Genomic DNA, 21300 nt, shown 5'->3' on the forward strand with positions numbered 1-21300 from the left:
TCGGACTGGAAGTACAAGTCTAGAGCCCCGCTGGACTCACGACGGCTCCACCGCCCGGGTCCTCGTCGAGCATCTGGTTCAGACACAGGAAGATTGACGTCGGATCCTCTTTTGTCCACATCGGTAGCTGGAGTGAGGGGGGGGGGGGGGGGGGGTGTCCACATTTGCTGTCAGCTAACTTCTGCGATCGCTCGCTACGTCGGCTGCATGTGTTTCATCTGAGCTGAGCAGTTTGACTCCAACCCTTCCAGCCGAGCCCGATGCTGAGGGATGGATAGTGTATCTGCCAGAGGTGGGAAGATGGTCGAGAGTGATGAGCAGCCGGAGAGGGCTGCTGCTGCTGCTGCTGCTGCTGCTGGTGGAGGTGGAGGTGGCGCAGCGATGGCCGCGCTACATCAATGCGAACTCATCCAGAATATGATTGACATCTCCATCTCCAGTTTACAGGGGCTACGGACCAAATGCGCCGCGTCCAACGACCTCACGCAGCAGGAAATCCGCACTTTAGAGGTAACGAGCTCCCTCGATGCGTCCTTCGACGCGAAACGGGCTAAATTGCGAAGTCATGGAGCCCTCAATGCTACGTCCGCCCTCACACGGGCTGAATGTCGCCCTGTCGCTGCCCGTCGTTTAGTCGCCTGCGTCGCTCCGACGTGATCGCTGCGTCGAGGTGGAGACGGCACTGAAACAACCGTGCGCGGTTTGTGTATCTACGGTACTGCTGTATGCTCCCAGTATCAGCCCCAGCACGTCCATTTATTAGCGTGACCTCCTTCTCTCTAAGGTTGCAAATGCTCGTCAGGAGCCCCCCCCCCCCCCCACCACCACCACCACCACCTCGGACAGCCGAGTCGCGCCTGGCCTGATGGCACACATTCAATAACGTGAGGCTCTTATTTGTGTTACTGGGTTTCAGTGTGTGCAGCAGGCCTGCGACACGAAACGCACGACGTGTCCCATGTGTTTATGTCTTTACCGACCGTACCCCCCCACCATCCATCCCACCCCTCCATCCTTTGCATCTGGATGCAGGTTCGTTTCGGTCGCGTTGGGATGACTTGACACTGTGGTGCGCAAAATCCACGGCTGTGCAGGGGCCTCGGAATATCACAGCCTGCTGGAGATGTCATGCCTGGTGTCAGCAGAGGATGCACCCAGTATCTTCTGTTGCTGTGAAATTCAGATGCACATTTGGAAAACGCCTCTTTACGCCAGGTGCCCCACTGATCACTGTCATTCCTGCTATATGACTGACACAGTGAGGTCACTGTGATACCTTTCACACCAGCATAGCTTCATCTCAGGCGTGTCTGTTTGTAATGACTTGAGTGTTTACGCTCGGCAAATTGTCTCAGATATTCTCAGCTGTGAGAAGACTGAAGGAATCGTGTCATGGAAAGTACAGCTTCACGCTGCAGACGCAGCCGAGGACGCTGATGGGAAGTGGTGGTTTGTGTGGGGAGGTGTGGAAAGCAGTCAAGTAGAGTTTAATGTCTGCAAATGTGAACATATAGCACGTAGATTACCGTATCTATCAAGTAGCTCTGTTAACTGGCTCCAGACATGCTGATGGGCTTTCTGGCTCATGGTTTATTTAAGCGATACACCTCGGATAAAAGGAATATTCAATCCTGATTGGCTAGAGACTATCAATTGTCCATGTGTTTGTTATTTCTGTGTAACTGGACTGGAGTTGGATTCAGCAGGCCAGGTAGCTATGTGCCTGTTCAAGACAGCCGCTTGCGTTTGTGATGGTAGTTTCACCCTCTGCAGGGCAAGCAAAGACATCAGAGCGAGCAGGTGATGGCAAAGTTGTCCCCTGTTTTCGGGTGCAGCAGTTCACCCAGTCTGATAATAGCAATGTCTACAAAATAATTTAGTGGCTCCTTTTCCTGTGTGGCGGGCATCAGGAGCAGGTTGGCACACTAACGCTGTGTTGGAAGGCGCTGTCACAAGTAATCCGTAAAATGCGAGGAGGATCAGTTTGCGCGTTTGTTTGCATTTCTTTCCTATAATGCGTGTGATTGACCCCCACCCGTCTTCCAAACCTCAGCGGTCTTAGCTGGTGAGAAACATCCTGAATACTTGGCTATAGTTGGTACAAAGAAATGTGAAGCGAAGTTTCAGTCATGCGCCCCCTCTACATGCTTGAGCCCGTCTTTATCTGGAGTCATGCTTGTCACTGTGCGCGACAGGACGTGATCTAACAGAGTACTTCCTGAGGTACGCTGTCTTCTAGATGCATTTTGCGCCGGCATTGTTCTGTGTGACAATGGGCAGGCCACGCTGGTCACACATGTTTCTTGAAGGCTGCGAAAACGGTCTCTCTTTCCTGTGGTTGCGAGGCCGTTATAAGGGGGCTATCCCTGAGAGTGTCAGATGTGCAAATAGCGAGTCTGGTTGCATTGAGTTAGATTTCCTGGTTTGTGGTTTTGCAAGGTTGTGTATTCTCATCCATCGCACCCAGAGATCAGAACGACTGTAATTCTTGTTTTGAATGGATACTAGTTTACTTCCAGCTTCAGCAGTGGCACCCCACTGTACAGAGAAGACGTCCTTGGTCAGGTTTACGGCACATCTAAACATAGGCCTCTGTTCTCTATTAATCTGCACTTCAGTCGTTTGCCTCAGTGGTTAAACTGGCCTGGCTGTGCCTCACATTACAGTGCATATGTAAATTCATTAGTGTCAGAATTAAAGATAAAATAAAGTGGACGTGTCTGGGAACATATGATTAGCCATATGGTAGGTCACAGGTCAGGACCAATCTTTGGAAACTCTCTCTCGAACTGAAAATCGGATGTCGGTCTCACTTTGTGTCATCAGGGTGTCGATTCATTTGAAGAAGTCTGTCATCACCGTTCTTCAAATTGTGCAGCCTTCAGTGTCGGTTTCTTCTTTTCGTTCTCATGTGATGATGATATCATGGTTTGGTATTCCTGCGTAGACGATGTTGGCTCATACGCTTAACCTCGTTGTAGCTGCAAGAGTTTTACCATGTCGGATTTTTCTTGAGTGCTAAATGGGAATTGGCTGATATAGACGTAAAAACTATGCAGCAATATTTTACAATATTTTTGCCTTGAAATTTGAATCATTCGGCAAGATCTTTTAGACCATAAGTCGCAGCTGTGCAAATACAAAGAGTGGTTAAAAAAAGTAATCAGATGCTAAAAGTAGTTAAAAATAGAATGAGAATGAAATATTTCCTTCAGCCCATGTTCTGTATCTGTGTTCCATTTTTCTATTATTTGCCAGAACATCAATGGTCTTTGTGCTCGAGGTGGTGGAACAAATTTGATTCATGTTTCCACCTTTTGTTGCTTCAGGGTTTTCAACACAACTTGCAAATCACGGATTTTCAGATTCACGTCCGATTTGTTTGTCTGTTGCCGTTTCCAAACGACAGAGGAAGCGGAATTAACTCCTCATCGGCCTGCGAGCGACCCCTCCGCCGCACTTGTTCAGTTCAGTTTGATACCGACGCGTGTGAGACACGGCCCCCGTATCCAAGCACGTCACTGCCTGACCGTATGGTGAATGGAGCATGGAGCCCTAAATGCATCCATACTAGAAAGCAGTGCTCTTTTTTTTTGCAGTTATTCCAGTTTGGTCTGCTGTTATTTAAGTCACTATGAAGTGTGAACTGACAAAGGGCAGCACTTCCTCATGTTTGAATGAGAATGAGAATGCTAAGAAGCCTGCTCCGGATTTCTTTTAACAGCCTGTGAAGCGACTCTAGCATGGCACGCCGTCTTGATCAGCAGTCTTACTTCCTATATCTTTCCTGGCACGCTGTTTTGAAACCACATTTTGCCATAAGTGTATATTTCACTTCTTGCTTTCGGCCCTTCTTTTTAGATTTCACTTGTCGCATTCCTCAAAATTTAAAATCAATTCCCTAGTTACAGCCAATATGTCGCCCGCCGTTTCTGACCCCGCGCCGAGGAGCGTGCAGCGGCCTCGAAAGGCCTGCCGTCGCGGCTTGCAGCTCCCGTACCAGCGTGGAGGTGATCGCATGTAAACCACTCTGACATGATGGATGTCATTACTCCTGGAGCTTTAAGCCACTCCATGTGATGAATTTGAGCGGTACTGTGCAAGGCCAGGGGCGGCCGTTGGCACTCGTGGCGCAAACGGGCGCCGCTCCCACGTCGCACTGGAGTGCAATCAAGAGAGGCTTGAACTCACTTTATTCTCTCATCGAGAGAAGCTTTATTATTCCACTTGAACCGTGGGTTTTTTCAGCCTTGCCAGTGAGAGGATAATGATACTGGCCTCTTAAATGGAGTGCTAACTGGTACTTCACTTTTCACATGTTAATCCCACTCAGCCTGGTCTCTGTCTGCCTCTCGTGCTTTCTCTGCTTTACTTTTACTGTAGCTCCTGTGTCCGTGAGTTTGCTTTGTCATAATCACTTACACAAGCTTTATTTTTTGTCTCTTTTAAAACATCCAATCTGTTTCACTCATCCGGAAAGATAAACTCATAAGCAGCAGAACTGTGTTTTGCTTATGTGCTGTGCTTTACATAACCTCAAACCAGTGTCAAACGTTGCGAGAGGTTCATTTGCTATCATAAGTCTACCATGTAACATGTTGTTACCTCTGTAATCGCTCCTGTCTGCAGTGCTCAGCAAACAGCAAAGCGTCACTCTGTTTTGTCTCCTCATGGTGCTGGGGAGAGTTTGCTGCGCGCTCGTGGTGCGAGCTGTTGTAGCTGCATCTATATTTAGACATCTTTCTTCCTACGCATTTTCAGGGTTGGTTGTTAAATTAGAAAATCAAATGACGCGCAAAGAGCCTGTGCAAGAGGGGAGTGCAGGGAGGAAAGGGGAGGGGAGAATCGGAGCCAATCCGCTGGGCCGCTCCTTATGACACCACAACTGCTGCATGTGTGGGTCTGTCTGTAGGGGGGCCTAGAAGAAGACAATGGAGAATGTCGCTCACATGAGGGTATAGAGGAAACACGACTCTACTGATTGTTGCAACAGTGACCCTGTCTCTGTTTCCTTTTTTTTTTTTTTTTTTTTGGGTGGGCGGCGGTGTAGTCGGTAAGAATGGACTGCATCATGAAGTGGAAATCAGGATGGTTGAACAGTGTAGGCAGAGGCCTTGATCTATTCTTAAACAGAGTCAGGATGAGTTGCATTACATCCTATAATTTTGAGGTTCTGCTGCACTTTTGTGGTGGTGGGCAGATAACAGAGAGCGCCCTGCTTGGAAAAGTGACAGTATGTCGAAGCTGTACACTCACTGGCCACTGCGTGAGGTTCACCTGTACAATCGAAAGCAAGCCCACACGGCTGCTCTTACTATTTATTATTTATTGATTAGAATTTTCTCAGTATGTGTTTAAACTCTAAAAAAACTCTGCAGTATGTTTACTATTGAGGTGATAGAGGGTGCTGGAGTCATTGTGTTAAGAGGATGGTGTTAGATTTGACAGGTGTACCTAACACAGTGCAGGTCCATTTGGAAACAACATGTTCTTCATTTTAAACTTTTTTTTATGTCACCAGTAGAGGTAAAACGTGTTCACTGCTCCGTGATGCCCGTATGTTCGTCTCTGAGACACTCAGATCGTACTGTAGGTTCAAACGAGGCCGAAGAAAGAGATACTAACTTCACACAGTCTTGTTACAGTGTGTTGGAGGCCACTCTATCGCTTCCTCACCCCCCCAGCTCTTTCTAGGGGTCAGCTTGCCCTGGTACTAACAATAATGGAGGAGGGGCAGCAGACTATTGTCTGGGACTGTCAGCCATGCATGTCCAGTCCCCTCACCCACCACCATCTAGACCTGTCGGACTCCACTGTGTATTTTTGTTTTTGTGCATCATGTATAGATCAAATTTCAGTTCAGCCATCAAACATCGGTCAGCTCACGTTGGTTTATTTACACGATCCTGCATAAAATATAAGTAATATAGACATTTGTAGTACATTTACAGCAGCCCTGGTGCTACTTTCACATTTTGTGCTGAGAGAAGCTGCCACATGTAAAGACAGAGGACCTGACAACAACAAAAAAAAACAAAGTAATGACACTTTGTCCAGACGTGTTTTCTCAGTTCGGATTTCCCTCGTGGTTCGTAGTGTTAAGTAAATATCTGTCAGACTAACAAGCTACTGCTCTGTGTCCAAATACAAAGTGTTCTTATTCAGAGATCCTGTCCTGACACTGAGAAACGTCTGCATTTTCAGTCCGAGATAAGCCGACTGACCTTCCTGTGCAAATATCATTTTCTGGCACGGAGCATTGTTGCTCCGTTCTCAGATTGGGCGTGCTATCCTTGGCAGGTTGAACTGAAGTGGCTGTGTCAGCAGGAGCCTTGAGAAGGCGATTGGAACGCGGGGATCCGCTCGGCGAGTCTGCTGTGTCAGGCAGGCCGCTGGGAGGAGCAGGGACTCCTCTCCCCTCTCCGGCGGCTGACACACCAGCTGTCACTCAGCATTAGGCCGTTGCCATGGTGTTGTTTAGCTCTGCTGACAGGTGGGCTCTGACGCCATACCTCCCCCTCCGCCTCCCCCCTTCTCCTCCTCCACACGTCAAACACTGCTTTCTCCCCGCGCCAAAAATAATAAGCAAGGTGTCTTCCATTATCTTTCGGTTTGTCGATGCGCCCGACTGTGCTCCCAACACAAATACACACATTACTCATATCAGTGAGGGGTTTGTTTGTGTAATCCTATCTGCCTTATTTATTTAAGTTGCTAATAGGTAAAGGGAACTCTTTGTGCGTGGGTGGAGGCGAAGCCGTCGGTCATGTCTGGAGCCACTAGAGCTCTTGGCCTTTGGACACAGAAGATGGCATTTTGTATGTTGAGATGTATTGTGTCTGAGCTCTGTGTTTCACATGTATGGGGAAAATCCCACTGAAATGTTGCTGACGACTCAGAAGAGGGGTTGCTAGGTAACCTGACGTCACAGCACTGCACTGGTGCATGTGGAGGTAAAGCAAGAGACTGTGTGTCGCTGGTCACATCGAGTGAAGGCCTCAGACTGGTCACATCCCCAAATACACAAAATTCAGACATCTGATGAGAGCACAGGAAATAATGTGTGAGGTCTCTTACTTGTAATGTTTAAAAACTTTTTATTAGTTTCCGTTCAGTAGTACATGCTGTTTTATTATTTTATAATGCTCTCAGAGCGACGGATGAGTAACTGCTAGCAGGGGAGCAGATGTCAGCAGTAAAAACAGAGCATTTATCTCTTTCCATCCTTCTTTCTTTGCTTCTCTTTCACTGCTCTGGCCCGATGTCGAGACGGTTTTGTTAGAAGCAGCCTTTTTACATCCCAAGGCCGCACTTCTCTGAGGCTATGGCTGCTGTGTGTGTGTGTGTGTGTGTGGAGAGTTGATGTGTCGCAGAGACGGTTTGAATGAGCAGAGAAAGACGCGCGCTCCTCGCTGCCGGTCGGGCACTTGAGAGGTGTGTGGCAGGTCGAGAGCAAGCTGGTGTTGCACGGCTCATCTGAAGGTGCTGCCTGCTGTAATGGACTCTTACAGATAGACTGGGAGATAAGGAGACACTTTATATGGCCGTGCTGAGGCGGCCACTGAAACCAACCCCACGGTGTTCGTTGTAATACTTACACACAGGACCACTGTGCTTGACACGGCCTTGGAAAGCGACTTCATGTATGAGTCTGTTCATAGACATTGGTGACATGTCCATCAGGAGGACAAGCACGTTTCATTTGTGTCCCACATCAGAAACCACAGCAAAGGTCTCTCCGGGGTTTGTTTTGCTTACTTAGCTGGGCGGGGGAGACGTGAGTGAAAGTAAGGAAGCTTTGCCCTCAGTCGTTATTGTCTGTGTCCAGTTACTTGTTAAACCTCGAGCTGAACTTGTTTTTTTTTTTCTATTCAAGCTTAAAAAACTGTGACAAAGGTCAAATTGTGTGTTTTCTTAGAGTGATGGTGATGATCCCTAACTGGAAAATGCACTTTTCTTCCATCAGTGAACACCTTTAATGTCACCGAGCTAGGTGCTTGTTCCAAATACCCTTGTTTGCTGTGCCAGCACCACAGATGCTCTCATTAGATGTCCAGCTCATTGTACCTCTGTATCATAATAGCTGTGTTTATCTAATTAACTGACTTGTGCACTGCGGGCACTGGGAAATTGAGTTAAACTAACAGTGGGGGTGATTACTGCAGGTGCATGGAGTTCATGTCTTGCATCAGGTTAACCTATTGGAATAAAAAAAGCATTTGTTGTTGGATAATAGACATTAAACTGCCCGAGATGAGGTAAAGATGATACTAGTTGAAGGTGCAATAGTCAGTAGTAACTGTGTTAATGCTCCAAAGGAAGAATTGTGTAGCTGTGAATTAATACATGACATAGTTTAATACATAGTGTACAATGCATAACGTGTGTGTCATCTCACCACTTTCAAAAACATTCCACTGCCAACATGGAGGTGTGACGGATCCGCCGCTCACCGAAAAGGCCTGCTCTTTTTTTTTTTTTTTTTCCTCAGCTGCCTCTGTAGCTCCCAGCATGCTGTGAGTTTCCACTCCGACCTGCCCCTCCCATCTGAGCTGTGTTCTCTATTGCTCCCTGCAGGTGAAGCTGATGAAATACATCTGTAAACAGCTGCAGTGCAAGCAGAAAGTACCAGAGACGGAGAGGCCAGAGGCCCTGGACAGCTACCCGCGCTTACGAGACTGGCTACGCACCATCAATTTGCGTCCGGAGCTCACCGAGGTAGGTCCCGCTGCTTTGTGTGGATGTCAGTGCGTCTTGCTGCGGCCTGGGCGACTGCGTTCGTGTCACTTTTATGTGTATTGAGTCCACGCTCACGCGTACATGTGGAATACTTGACCTGTGGAGAAAAAACAAGGGTGATCATGTTTATCATCAAATGCAAACAGTGACAACTATTGTGAAGTTGAAGTAGAAGTAGAAGTAGTAGTAGAATAAAGACCTCTTCTAGACTTAAAACCTAAAAACATGGAACAAAAACCATAATATGGCAAAGACGGCACCTGCTATAGCTGCTGTAGGAGATATATGTCCCTGTTTTAACACCTCTTGGTTGCCCTGAAAGCCAGTTCTGCTGTGTTGGTGAGAACGGAGAGTACGCCTGCCTTTAAATAGGCACATTTCAACACACAGAATCATACTTTGTTGAAGTCTCACATCTCGAAAGAGAGGTTTCTGTTTGCTAGAATTTGTCTTTAGTGGCGACAGTTGGGCATTTCTTGATGAATGCCTCTGTATTATAAATAGATCACATGGGTTTTATTCTTGTTTTCCATTTTCCAGCTGGTTGGAAATTCAGTTCTCCGTCCAGTTATTTGTTTACTTTCTCTCCAGGTGAGACCAAACTGTGTCAGTGGAGATCTTAACTCGCTTACATGAAAACCTTTATCGAAGCTCTATCTCTCCATCTTGCCCTTAAGGCTTCCCAATAATTATTTCGCCTAAATATCTGGAACTGATGGACGTGTCTAAACACGAGCATTCATGATAGCAGCAAAGGAATGAATGTGGAAAATGTGAAATATTTCAGCGCATATGGCGAAATTCTCGACACCTCACTGTGCTTGTGGGAAGTGTGGTGATACTAAGCAGGTCAGAAGTGAGAGGGCATGAGTCTGTTGTCAGTGGTTGGAGAGGAGCCAAATCCAGGTCGGCCTTAGTCGATCAATGAAAATGATGTCATGGTTGAAGCTGAAGGTATCAGGGTGGTCGTCTTTCCCAGCGGTGGTTTTATAAGAAATTACCTTCAGATTGAGTTCAGTAAATGTTTGATACTCGTGGGTCAACAGTGCTAAAGTGCCCTACTCAGCAATACTTGACTTGACCCCAACCAGGGCGAGCTAATCTTTAGCTCGTCCTAGTAGAGCTGTTTCCTTCAGGGAAATTCCTTTATCATTCCCCTCATTTTGGCCTCTAAGTCCGTTGCACACTATTTGGAAAAAGGTACATTTCTGATCACGGGGGGGAGGTGGCGGGGAAGCTACACCCATTCCCGTGCACTGTTCTTTAATTGCAACGGGTTGACTCCACTGTCGTGCCCCGACTTGTGAGATTCCAGTTTCGCTCTTACAGTTGTTATTGCGCCTTATGAAACTTGCCTATGCATTTGAATGAGGAAGCAACAGTGTTCGCCGTGCCTCGTCTTCTGAAGCACCCTGCAACTATATATGCACCAGAAGAGGAGGGGGAAAAAAAACAAAACACATCAAATGCTTCTATTTCCGTATTTCACAACTTTAGTGCAACTGTCATTCAACCACATGATTTGTTTGTCAAATGTAGTTGTCATTTTCTCTCTTTCCACCGGCTGCCCTTCCTGTGCTGCTGTAAACTGTTGTCATCCCTCTCAGCTACTGTATGTTTGTGTTCTTCTTGTGCGTCCGTCTGACCCGACTGTGACCTGCTTATTATTTTAAATCACTTGTTATTACTTAATGTGTTTACGTGCTTTTTTTTTTTTGTTGTTGTTGTTGTTGTTGTTCCTCAGTCTTGTACCATATCTGCTTATTTCTCTTACGCTGCAGCTGATGGCATTGCATAATCTTACACAAGCGCGTGGACGCGTGTTATAAAACGTGCGCTCGCCGTCACCAATGCCACATTGAAAACATATTCATTTAAAAAAAATGAAAACCCCACCTGGGTTCAAGTGTGGATTAATTGCTGTGCACGCGTGCAGCATGTAGCAATCCAGAGCAGGGAAACACTGGATCAAGGGGGCCCCAGTTGTGTATGGAAGCCGTGACGCTTGTGGTGCTCTAATTGTAATGTTATTATGAGTGAGGAGGTGGGAGGGGAGCAGAGGGCCCAGTCACTTTTGAATATCACATCACTCACCCTTGTGCTTGTAAATCTGTGTGTGTGTGTGTTGTGTGCTTCTTTTTTGCTTACACTGTTGAAATGAGTGTGGGTGGTTGCCCTAGTTTTCTGATCAGAGTTTGCCCTCTCAGAGCAAGGGTTTAACCTGACTGATAAGCGGCTGTGTACAAAAAAAAAAACATCCTAAACTCACAGGACTGCGACTGGACTGCTTCCCATTTAGTTCTGTAATCCATGAATTGTTTGCACTAGAGTTTCAACTTCAGTATCAGCAAGCGAATAAATAAACAGCACATCCGTAGCTCATACCTCCACTATTCAGTCAGTCACAGTGGTGCATACTACTGTATATAATGGGGGGAAATGATTGGAAAAAGTAGTGATAAAACCTTTCTATAGGTCACATCACCTGCTGTGTACATGTGAACAAAAAAAACCCTTTGTATTATCTGCACAATCAGATCGGTGGAACTAGTATTTTTTAAAAATGCCAGTAAAAAAAAAAAAAACGGGATTACCACGATTACCCAAGAAAGGTGCAAGTCAGCAGTTGGAATGGCCTGTTTATTACCACAACATGCTGATGCTTTAATGCTGAGTTTCAGCCTTTTACATGATGATGAGAACACTGCAGCGTTAGAGGTTTTTTATTGATATTACATAAACAACTTCATGTTGAGTGTTTTAGTTTTCTCCTGTGACACAACTGTCATCATTTCTATTATTTCTCGAATAATAGAACTACTGTAGTGGTAGTACGTCTGAGATCCAGGAGCAATATGTGTTTTTTTTTTTCCTGAATATTTAGCAAAGAATCGCCACCAGTATGATTATTAATTGCTTTAAGATTCCCTCATTTCCCCGTACGTACCTTGCTTGTCTGTTCGTTCTTTTCGTGTCCAGATATTAAACGTCTGCCTCGTGTTTCTCTTTGTGTTGCTCCTCTGCAGGCAGTGGAAACAAAGTTGTCCCTTGATGCCTTACTGCAAATGACAGGTGCTCAGGTGAGGGACACGATGCGAAGACTAGGCTCCAGTTCCGAAGAATGTGCCAGACTCAGTGCTGCCCTGTCCTGTCTGAAGAGTGCCACAGAATCAGGTATGAGGCTGCTCCATGGGAGCCTTTGTGATCGAATGCATCAGACTGTATCCTCTTTGGCTTCTCTACTAGTGTGTCTGTGCCTGTGTCCAGGAGGTGAACTGAGGGATGACAGCGGTCCCTGGCTGTCTGAGCCCACCAGGAGGGACAGTGGCTCTCTACTGACTGCAGACCAGCTAACTAATCTAGGGGCTCCCCTCCGGCCTCACAGTCCCTCGCCTCTAGCCCGCCCCTCCGCCATTCATTCCACCCCATCCACACCCTGTGCTACCTTCCCCCATCCGCGCTCGGGCTCGGTGTCAGCAGCACCCACACCTGAGGCGCTGGCATCATACATCTCCGGTGAAAGCCCCCATACAGATCCATTTCCTATGTCCTTAGCACGGACAGCTCGGCTCCATGGACACACTTCCACCCCACCCATAACTCCACCTTCAAAGAGACGTCACCGGCTGAAGCCCCCCTGCACCCCTCCACCGCCTTCCCGCAAAGTGCTGCACCTACTTCCCAACATTGCCCTGACGCGGAGCAAAAGCCACGAGTCCCAGCTAGGCAACCGCATCGAAGACCCCCCCACCAACAAGTAAGTGTTGACATCACGTTATTATGATGATAGATTAATACTGTTGCCAACAAATCTGTAAAATGATGTCACTGAAGGAGTAACGAAGGAAGAGAGTTTTGCTGGAGAATTCCTTACTGCAGTTTTCACGACAGCATCCACTCTGTCTCTTGTTCTCACCTCAGTCTTAAACCGTGTCGGGACATGAGCACAGCGTCACAGCTGCTCGCTCTCCCTCTCCCTCTTCCTCTTTCACATCCTTTCACATCCTGCCTGTTGCTCCTTTGCTCCGACTGTATGAGCTAATCCCCGCACAAATTCCCAGAGATTATGAGTCATGTCAAAACAGGAAGTATTTCCTAGGACTAATGCTCATAGGTGGCAAGACACACACAATTTCTCTCTCTCTCTCTCTCTATTGTGATTGGATGCACACATGCAAACAAGTCGCATTTTCCATGATATCTCGTCTGTTTATGGAGCGATTTATTTGGGGGAAAAATAAACCCGGCAAAGGCAAAAGTAAACACAGCTGACATAGATTCAGCGCGACTAATGCACACGCAGACAATCCTGCTAACTGATCCAGGTCACAGGTCTGATAGCTGATTGAACAGAACCCAAGATAAAATTAGACCAATTGCTTTCCTGCCGTGCTTACTCACGTGTGCACGTGCGTGCGTAAGCCGCAGACCTGGCACTGTGTGGCACTTCAGTCCGGGTGTTAAGGAAGTCACCCTGGCTGTCCCGTGCCAGTGTTATTTAGGTGCGACAACGTGCCTCTGTCTGTCCCTTACATAACCTGCCTTGTCCATTATGGTGTGCACGTGGTCGGTGCCAACTCACTGTCTCATTTGCTTTTCCCTCCACAAAGGTGTGTTAAAAAGACTAAGTTGCTCCTGAATATGCAAGTCAACGGGAATGGATGTGAGGACCCGCCTCCTCGCTACCCCGCCATGTCTGCTCGCACCCCTGGAGCCACCCCAGCTGCCACCACAGCACCTTATACCCTGCCCGGCACGCCCACCCTGATGGAAGAGCACAGCGGCATTAAGAGTGAGCGCAAGTCTTTACATTTGAATTCTGCTTCTGTTTGTAATATGTGGTTAATCGTGGATCAGGCTGTTTTGACATAACCTCACTTGCTTCCTTCCATCTCCTTCTCCAGATAATGTAGCAGTGCACCGCAACTCTCCACAAGCAGTGAGGAGGGACATAGGCCTAGCAGTCACACACAGGTAGAGCTTAGAAAGCATGTGGTGTAAGATAATAATAAAATGATGCTAATTAATATTGATAAAATGAATGAGCTCTATTAATATTACCACTAACTCTGTGTGTGTAGGTTTTCAACCAGGTCCTGGTTGTCTCAGACGTGTCAGGTGTGTCAGAAGAACATGATGTTTGGTGTAAAGTGCAAACACTGTCGGTGAGTTGAATGCTTCTTTTTTTTTTTTTTAAGATTTCTTTTAAAAGTTCTGATAAGTTTGTATTCGTGGGGTCCTTGGGTCATTTGAGCGACAGAGAACTTGACTCCTCGAGTAGATCTCGATCTGGACTGTTTCTAGTTGTGTTTCTCATGTGCTGCCTACCTTCTGTGCAGATTAAAGTGCCACAACAAATGCACAAAGGAAGCTCCATCCTGCAGAATCTCCTTTATACCTAGTGAGTTTAGTTTAATCCTCAATCTGAAATTAATGGCTTCAACACTTTTTGCATTCAGTGTAGGTACATTGTGACACTGTCACTCTTTCTCTTGTAGTTGCCAAAATTCGGAGGACTGAGTCTGTTCCATCGGATATAAACAACCCAGTGGACAGGCCACCGGAGGCACCACAGTTTGGCACACTACCGAAGGCCATTACAAAAAAGGTGAAAACGTAATGATGGTCAGATTGATGAACATCACATATGCTGTGATATGCTGTATGATGTTGTTCCTTTTGCACATGTGACCTGTATAATAAATCTTCTAGTCATGTTTTTGGAATCGAAGCTGTAGAAGCTGCCTAGAAGTACACAAGTAGGCTTATAATATGACCGTTATCTGTCAGTCCTGACCAATGTTGTTTCCATTTGTCCGTGCCTCACCAGGATCACCCTCCGGTGCTCAACCAGCTGGACTCCAGCAGCAATCCGTCCTCCACAACCTCATCCACGCCTTCCTCCCCAGCACCCTTCCAGCAAAGCAACCCCCCCAGCGCAACGCCCCCGCCCAATCCGTCACCCAAAGGTCACAGGGACAGCCGTTTCAACTTCCCAGGTGAGCTTGGTGAATGTGCACTGTACTCTATAGTTCTCTGTAATTTACATGTTTACTAAGTCATTGTTGGAGTTTAATAGTATTAAATAGTTTCCCTCATGCACACTTCTCTTCCCTTCTTTCTCCATTTATGAAATTAACACCTGGACAACTGTGATCTGTGCTGTTTATACAATCTATTCACTCAGAGCTTCTCTAACCAACAGTCTCTCTCCCTGCCATGCTTGTCGGCCTTTCCTCCTTTTATTTTTTTTTCTCCTTAAACAATAGCTGCCTGTTACTTTCAGCACAGACAGCAGTTTATCTTCCCCGGTGAGTTGATGGTCCCAAAGTGTCATGATGCATTGTTGCTGTCCCGTCATTCCATGATCCAGACCTTAGATTCCCTGCAGCTCTCTTTGCCCTCTGCATGCTTGCTTTTAGGGTAGTGGCACTTTACTGTAACTGTTTTCTACTGTGTGCCTGAGCTAAAAGGGTGCATGTTGAGAATAAATGGTCTCTTCACACCATCTGCTGGAGGTAGTGTGGAATTGCATGAGCAGTCATGTTTTGTATGTGGTGGAGGTTTTCCTAAATGGAAAGGGCACAGGTGGAGTAGAGCGTGTCCTCCTCCTCACTCCTTCCTGAATAATCTAATTTTTCTTGCAGATGTATCTACGCCCGCTAATTTGCACACTGACGTCCTTCAAGACACTGTGTAAGAAATCTACATTACAAAATGACGTTCAGCCAGCTCTGACCAAATAATGAACATGATTTGTTTTGTTTTACCCCTCTGATATCAGTTCTCTGTATCGCAGCACTGAAATAGAACATTCAGCAGATGACACACATGCTGAGCTGGTGGAAGATGAAGATGAAGAGGTAATTTTCCCACATACAGTCTCACGTGCACAGTCTAGAAAAACAGCTATATTGTCAATCATCTGTGCCTGAATGGCGGTTTTCCATTTCTATACTATAACAACGACGTCACTGCAATTTTTCAGGAGGTGGAAGAGGAAATTGAGGTTGAAGATGAAGACCGGGAAGCAGAGGAGGAGAACGAGGAAGATGACGAGGAGAATGAGGACGAAGGAGATGACGAGGGCGACGGGGAGATCAGGATGAACATGGGCTCCGACGGCGAGTTGGAGGGCGATGAGCTGGATGATCTGCCCAGCTCTCGGCGCAACCAGTGGAAGGGCCCCATCTCCCGCAAGGCCAGTCAGACCAGCGTCTACCTGCAGGAGTGGGACATCCCCTTTGAGCAGCTGGACCTCGGAGAACTCATAGGAAAGGTGGGGACGCTAAAATAACCGTGACTAGTATGTATCACATTCCTGAAAAGGCCCCGACTGAAGTTGCGTTGCATGCAGGGCCGCTGGGGCAAAGTGCACAAGGGTCGGTGGCACGGCGAGGTAGCCATCAGACTTCTAGAGATCGACGGGAACAACCAGGATCATCTGAAGCTCTTCAAAAAGGAGGTGATGAACTACAGACAGACCAGGCACGAGAATGTGGTCCTCTTCATGGGGGCCTGCATGGCTCCACCCCACCTGGCCATCATCACCAGGTGAGAGCAGCAGACGTGTCAAACAGAGCTCTACAGAGATTTGAACCCTGAAACATTTCTCCAGTTTCACCTTCTCTTCCCCTCTGCCCACAGTTTCTGTAAAGGGAGGACGCTGTATTCAGTTGTCAGAGACACCAAAAACACTTTGGACATTAATAAGACAAGACAAATCGCTCAGGAGATTGTAAAGGTAATGTTCCTCTCTACCATAGCCAGTGATATTACAGCACATACGCAGCCTTTTAGTTTTCAGAAATGTGAATAGAAACCCTCAACTGTCACCGTCTGTCCTCTGATACAGGGAATGGGCTACCTGCACGCCAAAGGCATTGTTCACAAAGATTTGAAGTCAAAAAACGTTTTTCATGATACCAATAAAGTGGTGATCACGGACTTCGGGCTGTTTGGGATCTCTGGAGTCGTTCAGGAGGGGAGGTGAGAAACACCCCAGCTGTCAGCTGAAGTGCTTTTCACTTCTGCTGACTATACCATCACCTGGGGGAGGTCCAGTGGTTCGTACCAACTGTTAAGCTCCACTGTGGCTTCAGTCCTGCAGGCATCTCCCTAATCAGGCAGTATTTTGTTTTGCTAGTTTTGAAATCAGAGTCATTTCCAGCACACTCTCCATCGCGTGTGGCTTCATGAATAGCTGTTATATACAGGAGGTGGACATGGATTGAGTTCAGCTAATGCACTCATCACTCTAGTTAATACATCTTTCCTCTCAGGTTTTACACTCTTGTTGCTGAAATATATATAATTAATTTTTTTTCTCCAGGCGTGAGAATAAACTGAAGCTTCCACATGGCTGGATCTGTTATCTCGCACCAGAGATCGTGCGCAAGATGAGCCCAGGTAACAATGAAGACAGGCTTCCTTTTTCCACGGCAGCAGATGTGTACGCCTTCGGGTAAGCTCTGCACGCTCACACCTTACTTAACACACACGGTTGCAGCAGCAACTGTGCCATCGCAAATGAATAACTATACTGCCACTTTGCCCCCCCCCCCCCCCCCCCCCTTTAAGCACCATTTGGTATGAGCTTCAAGCCAGGGACTGGCCAATCACCAACCAGCCTGTGGAAGCTACAATTTGGCAGGTGGGGAGCGGAGAGGGCATAAAGAAAGTTTTGACGGAGATCAGCCTGGGCAAGGAAGTCACTGTGAGTTGAAACACCCGTGTGTCATTCAGTAGACGTAGGTGTTTATTCTGCTTGTGTAAGTCTGACAAACAGTTAACCCTGCTGTAGTGATGCAGAGGTATCACTCGCAGTGCACAGTCCAGCGAGTGCATGACTCTCACTGCTTTCGCAAAAGCACACTGACTCAAAGTGGCTTGTCTTCTCAGGAGATCCTCTCCGCCTGCTGGGCATACGACCTGAGAGACAGGCCGACCTTCACCCTGCTGGCTGACATGCTGGAGAAGCTGCCCAAGCTCAACCGCAGGCTGTCCCACCCTGGACACTTTTGGAAGTCCGCAGAGTAGGTATCCAGGCCTGAAGGATGATGTGAAGACACTGGACGTGTGAAAACACAAATAAGATCCACGGGTCCTTGTGGTGTATGATGTGGATACTGGTGGTACAGTGGCATGTCAGCGATAAGTATGAGACATCGACTCTTAACTCTACAGACAAAACTGAAGCAGAGTCACAGCCGTACACAGTGTTATTTATAAATGACATACATACTGTAAATGGACGTTTGATAAATAGGTTTGGAGTAATTTATCATTTTTTCTTCATCACACACGAGTCGAATGCACTGTCACTGTACCTCGGCATACGATAGGTCTCCTCAGCTGCTGTGGATCGCTCTCAAATGTGAACTTTTGTGTCTTATACTGTACATGAAAATGTGAATTGTAAAATATACTGATTTTATGTCCTATGACAGTTTTTACAGGGGAAAAAAAAAAAGGGTCAGCGGCTCATAGGTGTAGAATTTTGATATGGGCAATGTCACATTGTGATTCAAAACTAACAATATGACAGATACAAACGCAAAAAAAAAGTGAAACGGCTGAGAGGACTTCTAAATCTAGAGTGTTTGGTCGACTGTTTTAATGTTTATCTTTGACCTTCAGAACAATTTTTTAAAATAAATAATCAACAAACAAATACACTGACTTATCATCAGCATCAGCGCCGTCAACCGCGTCACATTCACTGAACCAGAATCTCTCAGCCTGAAATACAACAGAGAAAAGGTTTTATTCTCCTTTTTTTTTTTTTTTTTAATTCAATTTGTCGTCATCGTTAGTTTGCAGTTACCCTGTACACCTTCGACACACACACACACACACACACACACACATTTACATGGCTTTATTCCAGCTTCACTTCCACAGCGGGTTTCCTACTTCTTTTCTGCTTCTTGCTTACGATTTGCTCCTCACAGACCTTTTGAATGCCAATGATCAAATAGTAGACGGCAGCTCAGTTGGTCGTGTAATGTTAAATGGTGAGAGTAAGCTTGTTTTCTTGCAAAGAAAGCATTTAAAGCGGCCTGCGTGGACATAAAATAGCAAAATCTATCTATATTTATAACGTCTGCTGTTGACGAACTGACAAAGCCTGATTCATTTGAACTAATCTATCCACGTGTAACATGTTGCTGTGTTTCAGATCCAGCTTTCTTCACTGTTCCACTCTCACTAACCGTCTAATGTTTGTGTTTTCCTTTTGCTCTTTTCTCTCTTTCCTTATCCTCTTTCCTGATCTAGGTTGTAGCGGTCGCTCTGAAACCTAAGCAATGCAAAACAAAGCCTGGGTCTGCCTTGCATGCTCCTGAATCCTTAACTGTCGCAGGATTGATAAAAGCATTGCCTCTGCCCTGAAAACAGACGCTGCTCACTGCTTCCACTAACCTGTAGTGTGATCTTCCGTGTCTAGCCGTTGGGTTTTCTTGCGGGGAAAGAGAGGATCAGTGGACTGAGGCGTGGCGGCGGGGACAACCTCTATCGTCTACCGCACTTTCCCCGTTTCGTGTAACATCTCTTTGACTTCCTTTTTTGTTTAGTTTTGTTTTGTGGTTGCGTTCTGTGATGCTGTTTGGGACTCGGAGGCTCGTGGTGTCTGTGCTAAGACTGACTGGTGTGCTGTGGTCTGTGCCTGCTGGTGGCTTCCCTGTCCTCGGCCTTTTCACCTTCTCTGTGCTGCTGTGACGTGGTTGTTCTCGCTGGGGCCCTGACCACATTTGTATTTTGTTGTTTTTAACTCCTCTCTGAATTACACAAACACACAATCGGGCACACTGCTGGACCTAAAATGTGCCCTACCACACCAACTGGACTTACTTCCTTCCTTTTGTTTTCCTGAGGGTTTGACGCGCGTTTCACAGGCTGCTTGAGTGACTCTCTCGGACCAACTGCCTCTCCGCTCCTGTTGCTCAGTTTCATTCACGGTTGCGTGACGGCATGTGCTGAGATGTTTCCCGAGCCCATATCTAGACAAAATATGCACTTTGTCAACAGGAGGAAAAAAAAAAAATCATGAACTTTTTGTTGTCATCGTTGTTGTTTAGTTTGGTTTTGAATCGTCATATTTGCAGTGTTTTCATTTTTTACTCTTCAGAAAGGTCTGAGATGCTTGGACGGTGTGATACGCTCACGTGTATGTGGTCTTGTTTTTTTGGAGTACAACCTGGTAAAATCACAGCTTATTGGATACGTTTGAAAACAGGGCACCGACGAAGACTCCTGTGTGCTAAAAGACATTTGACATGACAAGAAACAGGAAATATAACAAACACAATCCACACGGGAATAGAATAATGCTGGCTATTTATCATTGAATACTGTTTTTTTTTATTATAATAGTGTCCATCCATGGAAGTGTAAAGTGCACTTTATAATACCATGAGTTCTTTATAAAAACTTCTTCCAAGAAGTTGAGTGATTTCATTCTGTGCGCAAAAAAACAACAAAAAAAAAAAAGGGAAAAACAAAAAAAAAAAATCATGGAACCTGGCGCAAAAGTGTCCTATATCTTCCTAAAACGTTACCTCTTGTGCGTGCTTGTGTGTACTGTTTGTGACTGCTGACGTCAGCTGGTGTGCTTGTACTGTATTTATGTGTCGTGTGTGTGTGTGTGTGTGTGCGTGAGTGCATGTGTAACCGGGTGAGCGTACTGTGTCGGACTACATAGGGTTTGTGAAAGGCTGCAGTAGATGTCGTGTTGCAAATCCACCAGTATGTAATGTACATACATTATTTAATGTATAGCAAACTAACACGATTCTTCTAATATTTGTATAAACATTTTATATGTAAAGTACATCACAAACATTTTAGGTACTGCTATGGCTAATACAGATGCATATATATTTATATTTTTTCCATGTATAAAATACTGTATAAAAGCTGTACATTTTTTTTTTAGAATGGGCCAATACATGTTTTTTTATGTTACTGTAAAAATGCATATTTTTGTATTGTATGTGACGACCATTCTGTACACACAGTTTCTGTTTTCATCCATGGGAGACAATAAAATGAGGCTTGTCATGTAAGAAGAGTGCGTGCTGTTATTCCACTGTGGGGAGGAAACCGCCGTCTTTAACTGATTTTAACTTCCCTTCCCACGTGCTGAGAGCACAAAATCCACGTACTCATCCTAAAAAACCTAAATATTTAGTTTACAGATGTTTATAAGTTTATCATCTTCTAAAATATTTGGTTTCAGTTTTTATTAAAGGATTTAACCCTTTCTGTATATCGTTCAAATCCACGAGACAATATTTTCTCCATAATTAGGCTCATTCTCAGCTAGAGCAATACTCCTATAATGAACTAGTTCCTTTGAGTCAAGTTTTTGTAACATGTAAAAAGCTGCACACAGACCAACATCCCAGTTTGCCTCTAGATGGCACAAAGACCCGACAGAAAGCCCTGAACTCTGATGCAGTGCTGCTTTTTTGCTGCAGCTGTGTGCATTTTGACATTACGCTGGTTGAGATGTTTTTGTGTGTGTGTTATTCAGGTGGCTTTCTTTTAGAACAACCGAAT

General features: G+C 45.9%; 1 protein-coding gene and 1 long non-coding RNA gene across 5 annotated transcripts in view; one reads left to right on the forward strand and one right to left on the reverse strand.

Annotated features, from left to right (window-relative positions):
* The window catches only part of ksr1a (kinase suppressor of ras 1a), a 20880-nt gene extending 76 nt beyond the window's left edge, over positions 1 to 20804 (forward strand). Inside the window, exons 1-20 of one of the 4 annotated variants that reach the window (XM_033326324.1) lie at positions 271 to 510; positions 8578 to 8718; positions 11766 to 11913; positions 12007 to 12496; positions 13350 to 13531; positions 13644 to 13713; positions 13821 to 13904; positions 14079 to 14140; positions 14238 to 14347; positions 14570 to 14738; positions 15009 to 15050; positions 15387 to 15435; positions 15524 to 15602; positions 15728 to 16018; positions 16097 to 16293; positions 16387 to 16483; positions 16595 to 16728; positions 17072 to 17203; positions 17320 to 17455; positions 17641 to 20804. In XM_033326324.1, coding sequence (XP_033182215.1) covers positions 271 to 510; positions 8578 to 8718; positions 11766 to 11913; positions 12007 to 12496; positions 13350 to 13531; positions 13644 to 13713; positions 13821 to 13904; positions 14079 to 14140; positions 14238 to 14347; positions 14570 to 14738; positions 15009 to 15050; positions 15387 to 15435; positions 15524 to 15602; positions 15728 to 16018; positions 16097 to 16293; positions 16387 to 16483; positions 16595 to 16728; positions 17072 to 17203; positions 17320 to 17455; positions 17641 to 17778 — 2991 coding nt within the window. In that variant the 3' untranslated portion in view covers positions 17779 to 20804. Of the gene's footprint in view, positions 511 to 8577; positions 8719 to 11765; positions 11914 to 12006; positions 12497 to 13349; positions 13532 to 13643; positions 13714 to 13820; positions 13905 to 14078; positions 14141 to 14237; positions 14348 to 14569; positions 14739 to 15008; positions 15051 to 15386; positions 15436 to 15523; positions 15603 to 15727; positions 16019 to 16096; positions 16294 to 16386; positions 16484 to 16594; positions 16729 to 17071; positions 17204 to 17319; positions 17456 to 17640 lie in introns of all 4 variants that reach the window. The other 3 variants (XM_033326325.1, XM_026370479.1, XM_026370480.1) reach the window with 3 other exon arrangements.
* On the reverse strand, positions 5013 to 8568 carry LOC113169240. The gene is made up of 2 exons (XR_003299549.1): positions 8399 to 8568; positions 5013 to 8198 (listed from the first exon to the last, which is right to left on the reverse strand). It is a non-coding gene; the product is annotated as an uncharacterized LOC113169240 (long non-coding RNA).
* Positions 20805 to 21300: the final 496 nt, after the last annotated feature.

The sequence above is a fragment of the Anabas testudineus genome, chromosome 14 (assembly GCF_900324465.2).
Source record: "Anabas testudineus chromosome 14, fAnaTes1.2, whole genome shotgun sequence".
NCBI lineage: Eukaryota > Metazoa > Chordata > Actinopteri > Anabantiformes > Anabantidae > Anabas > Anabas testudineus.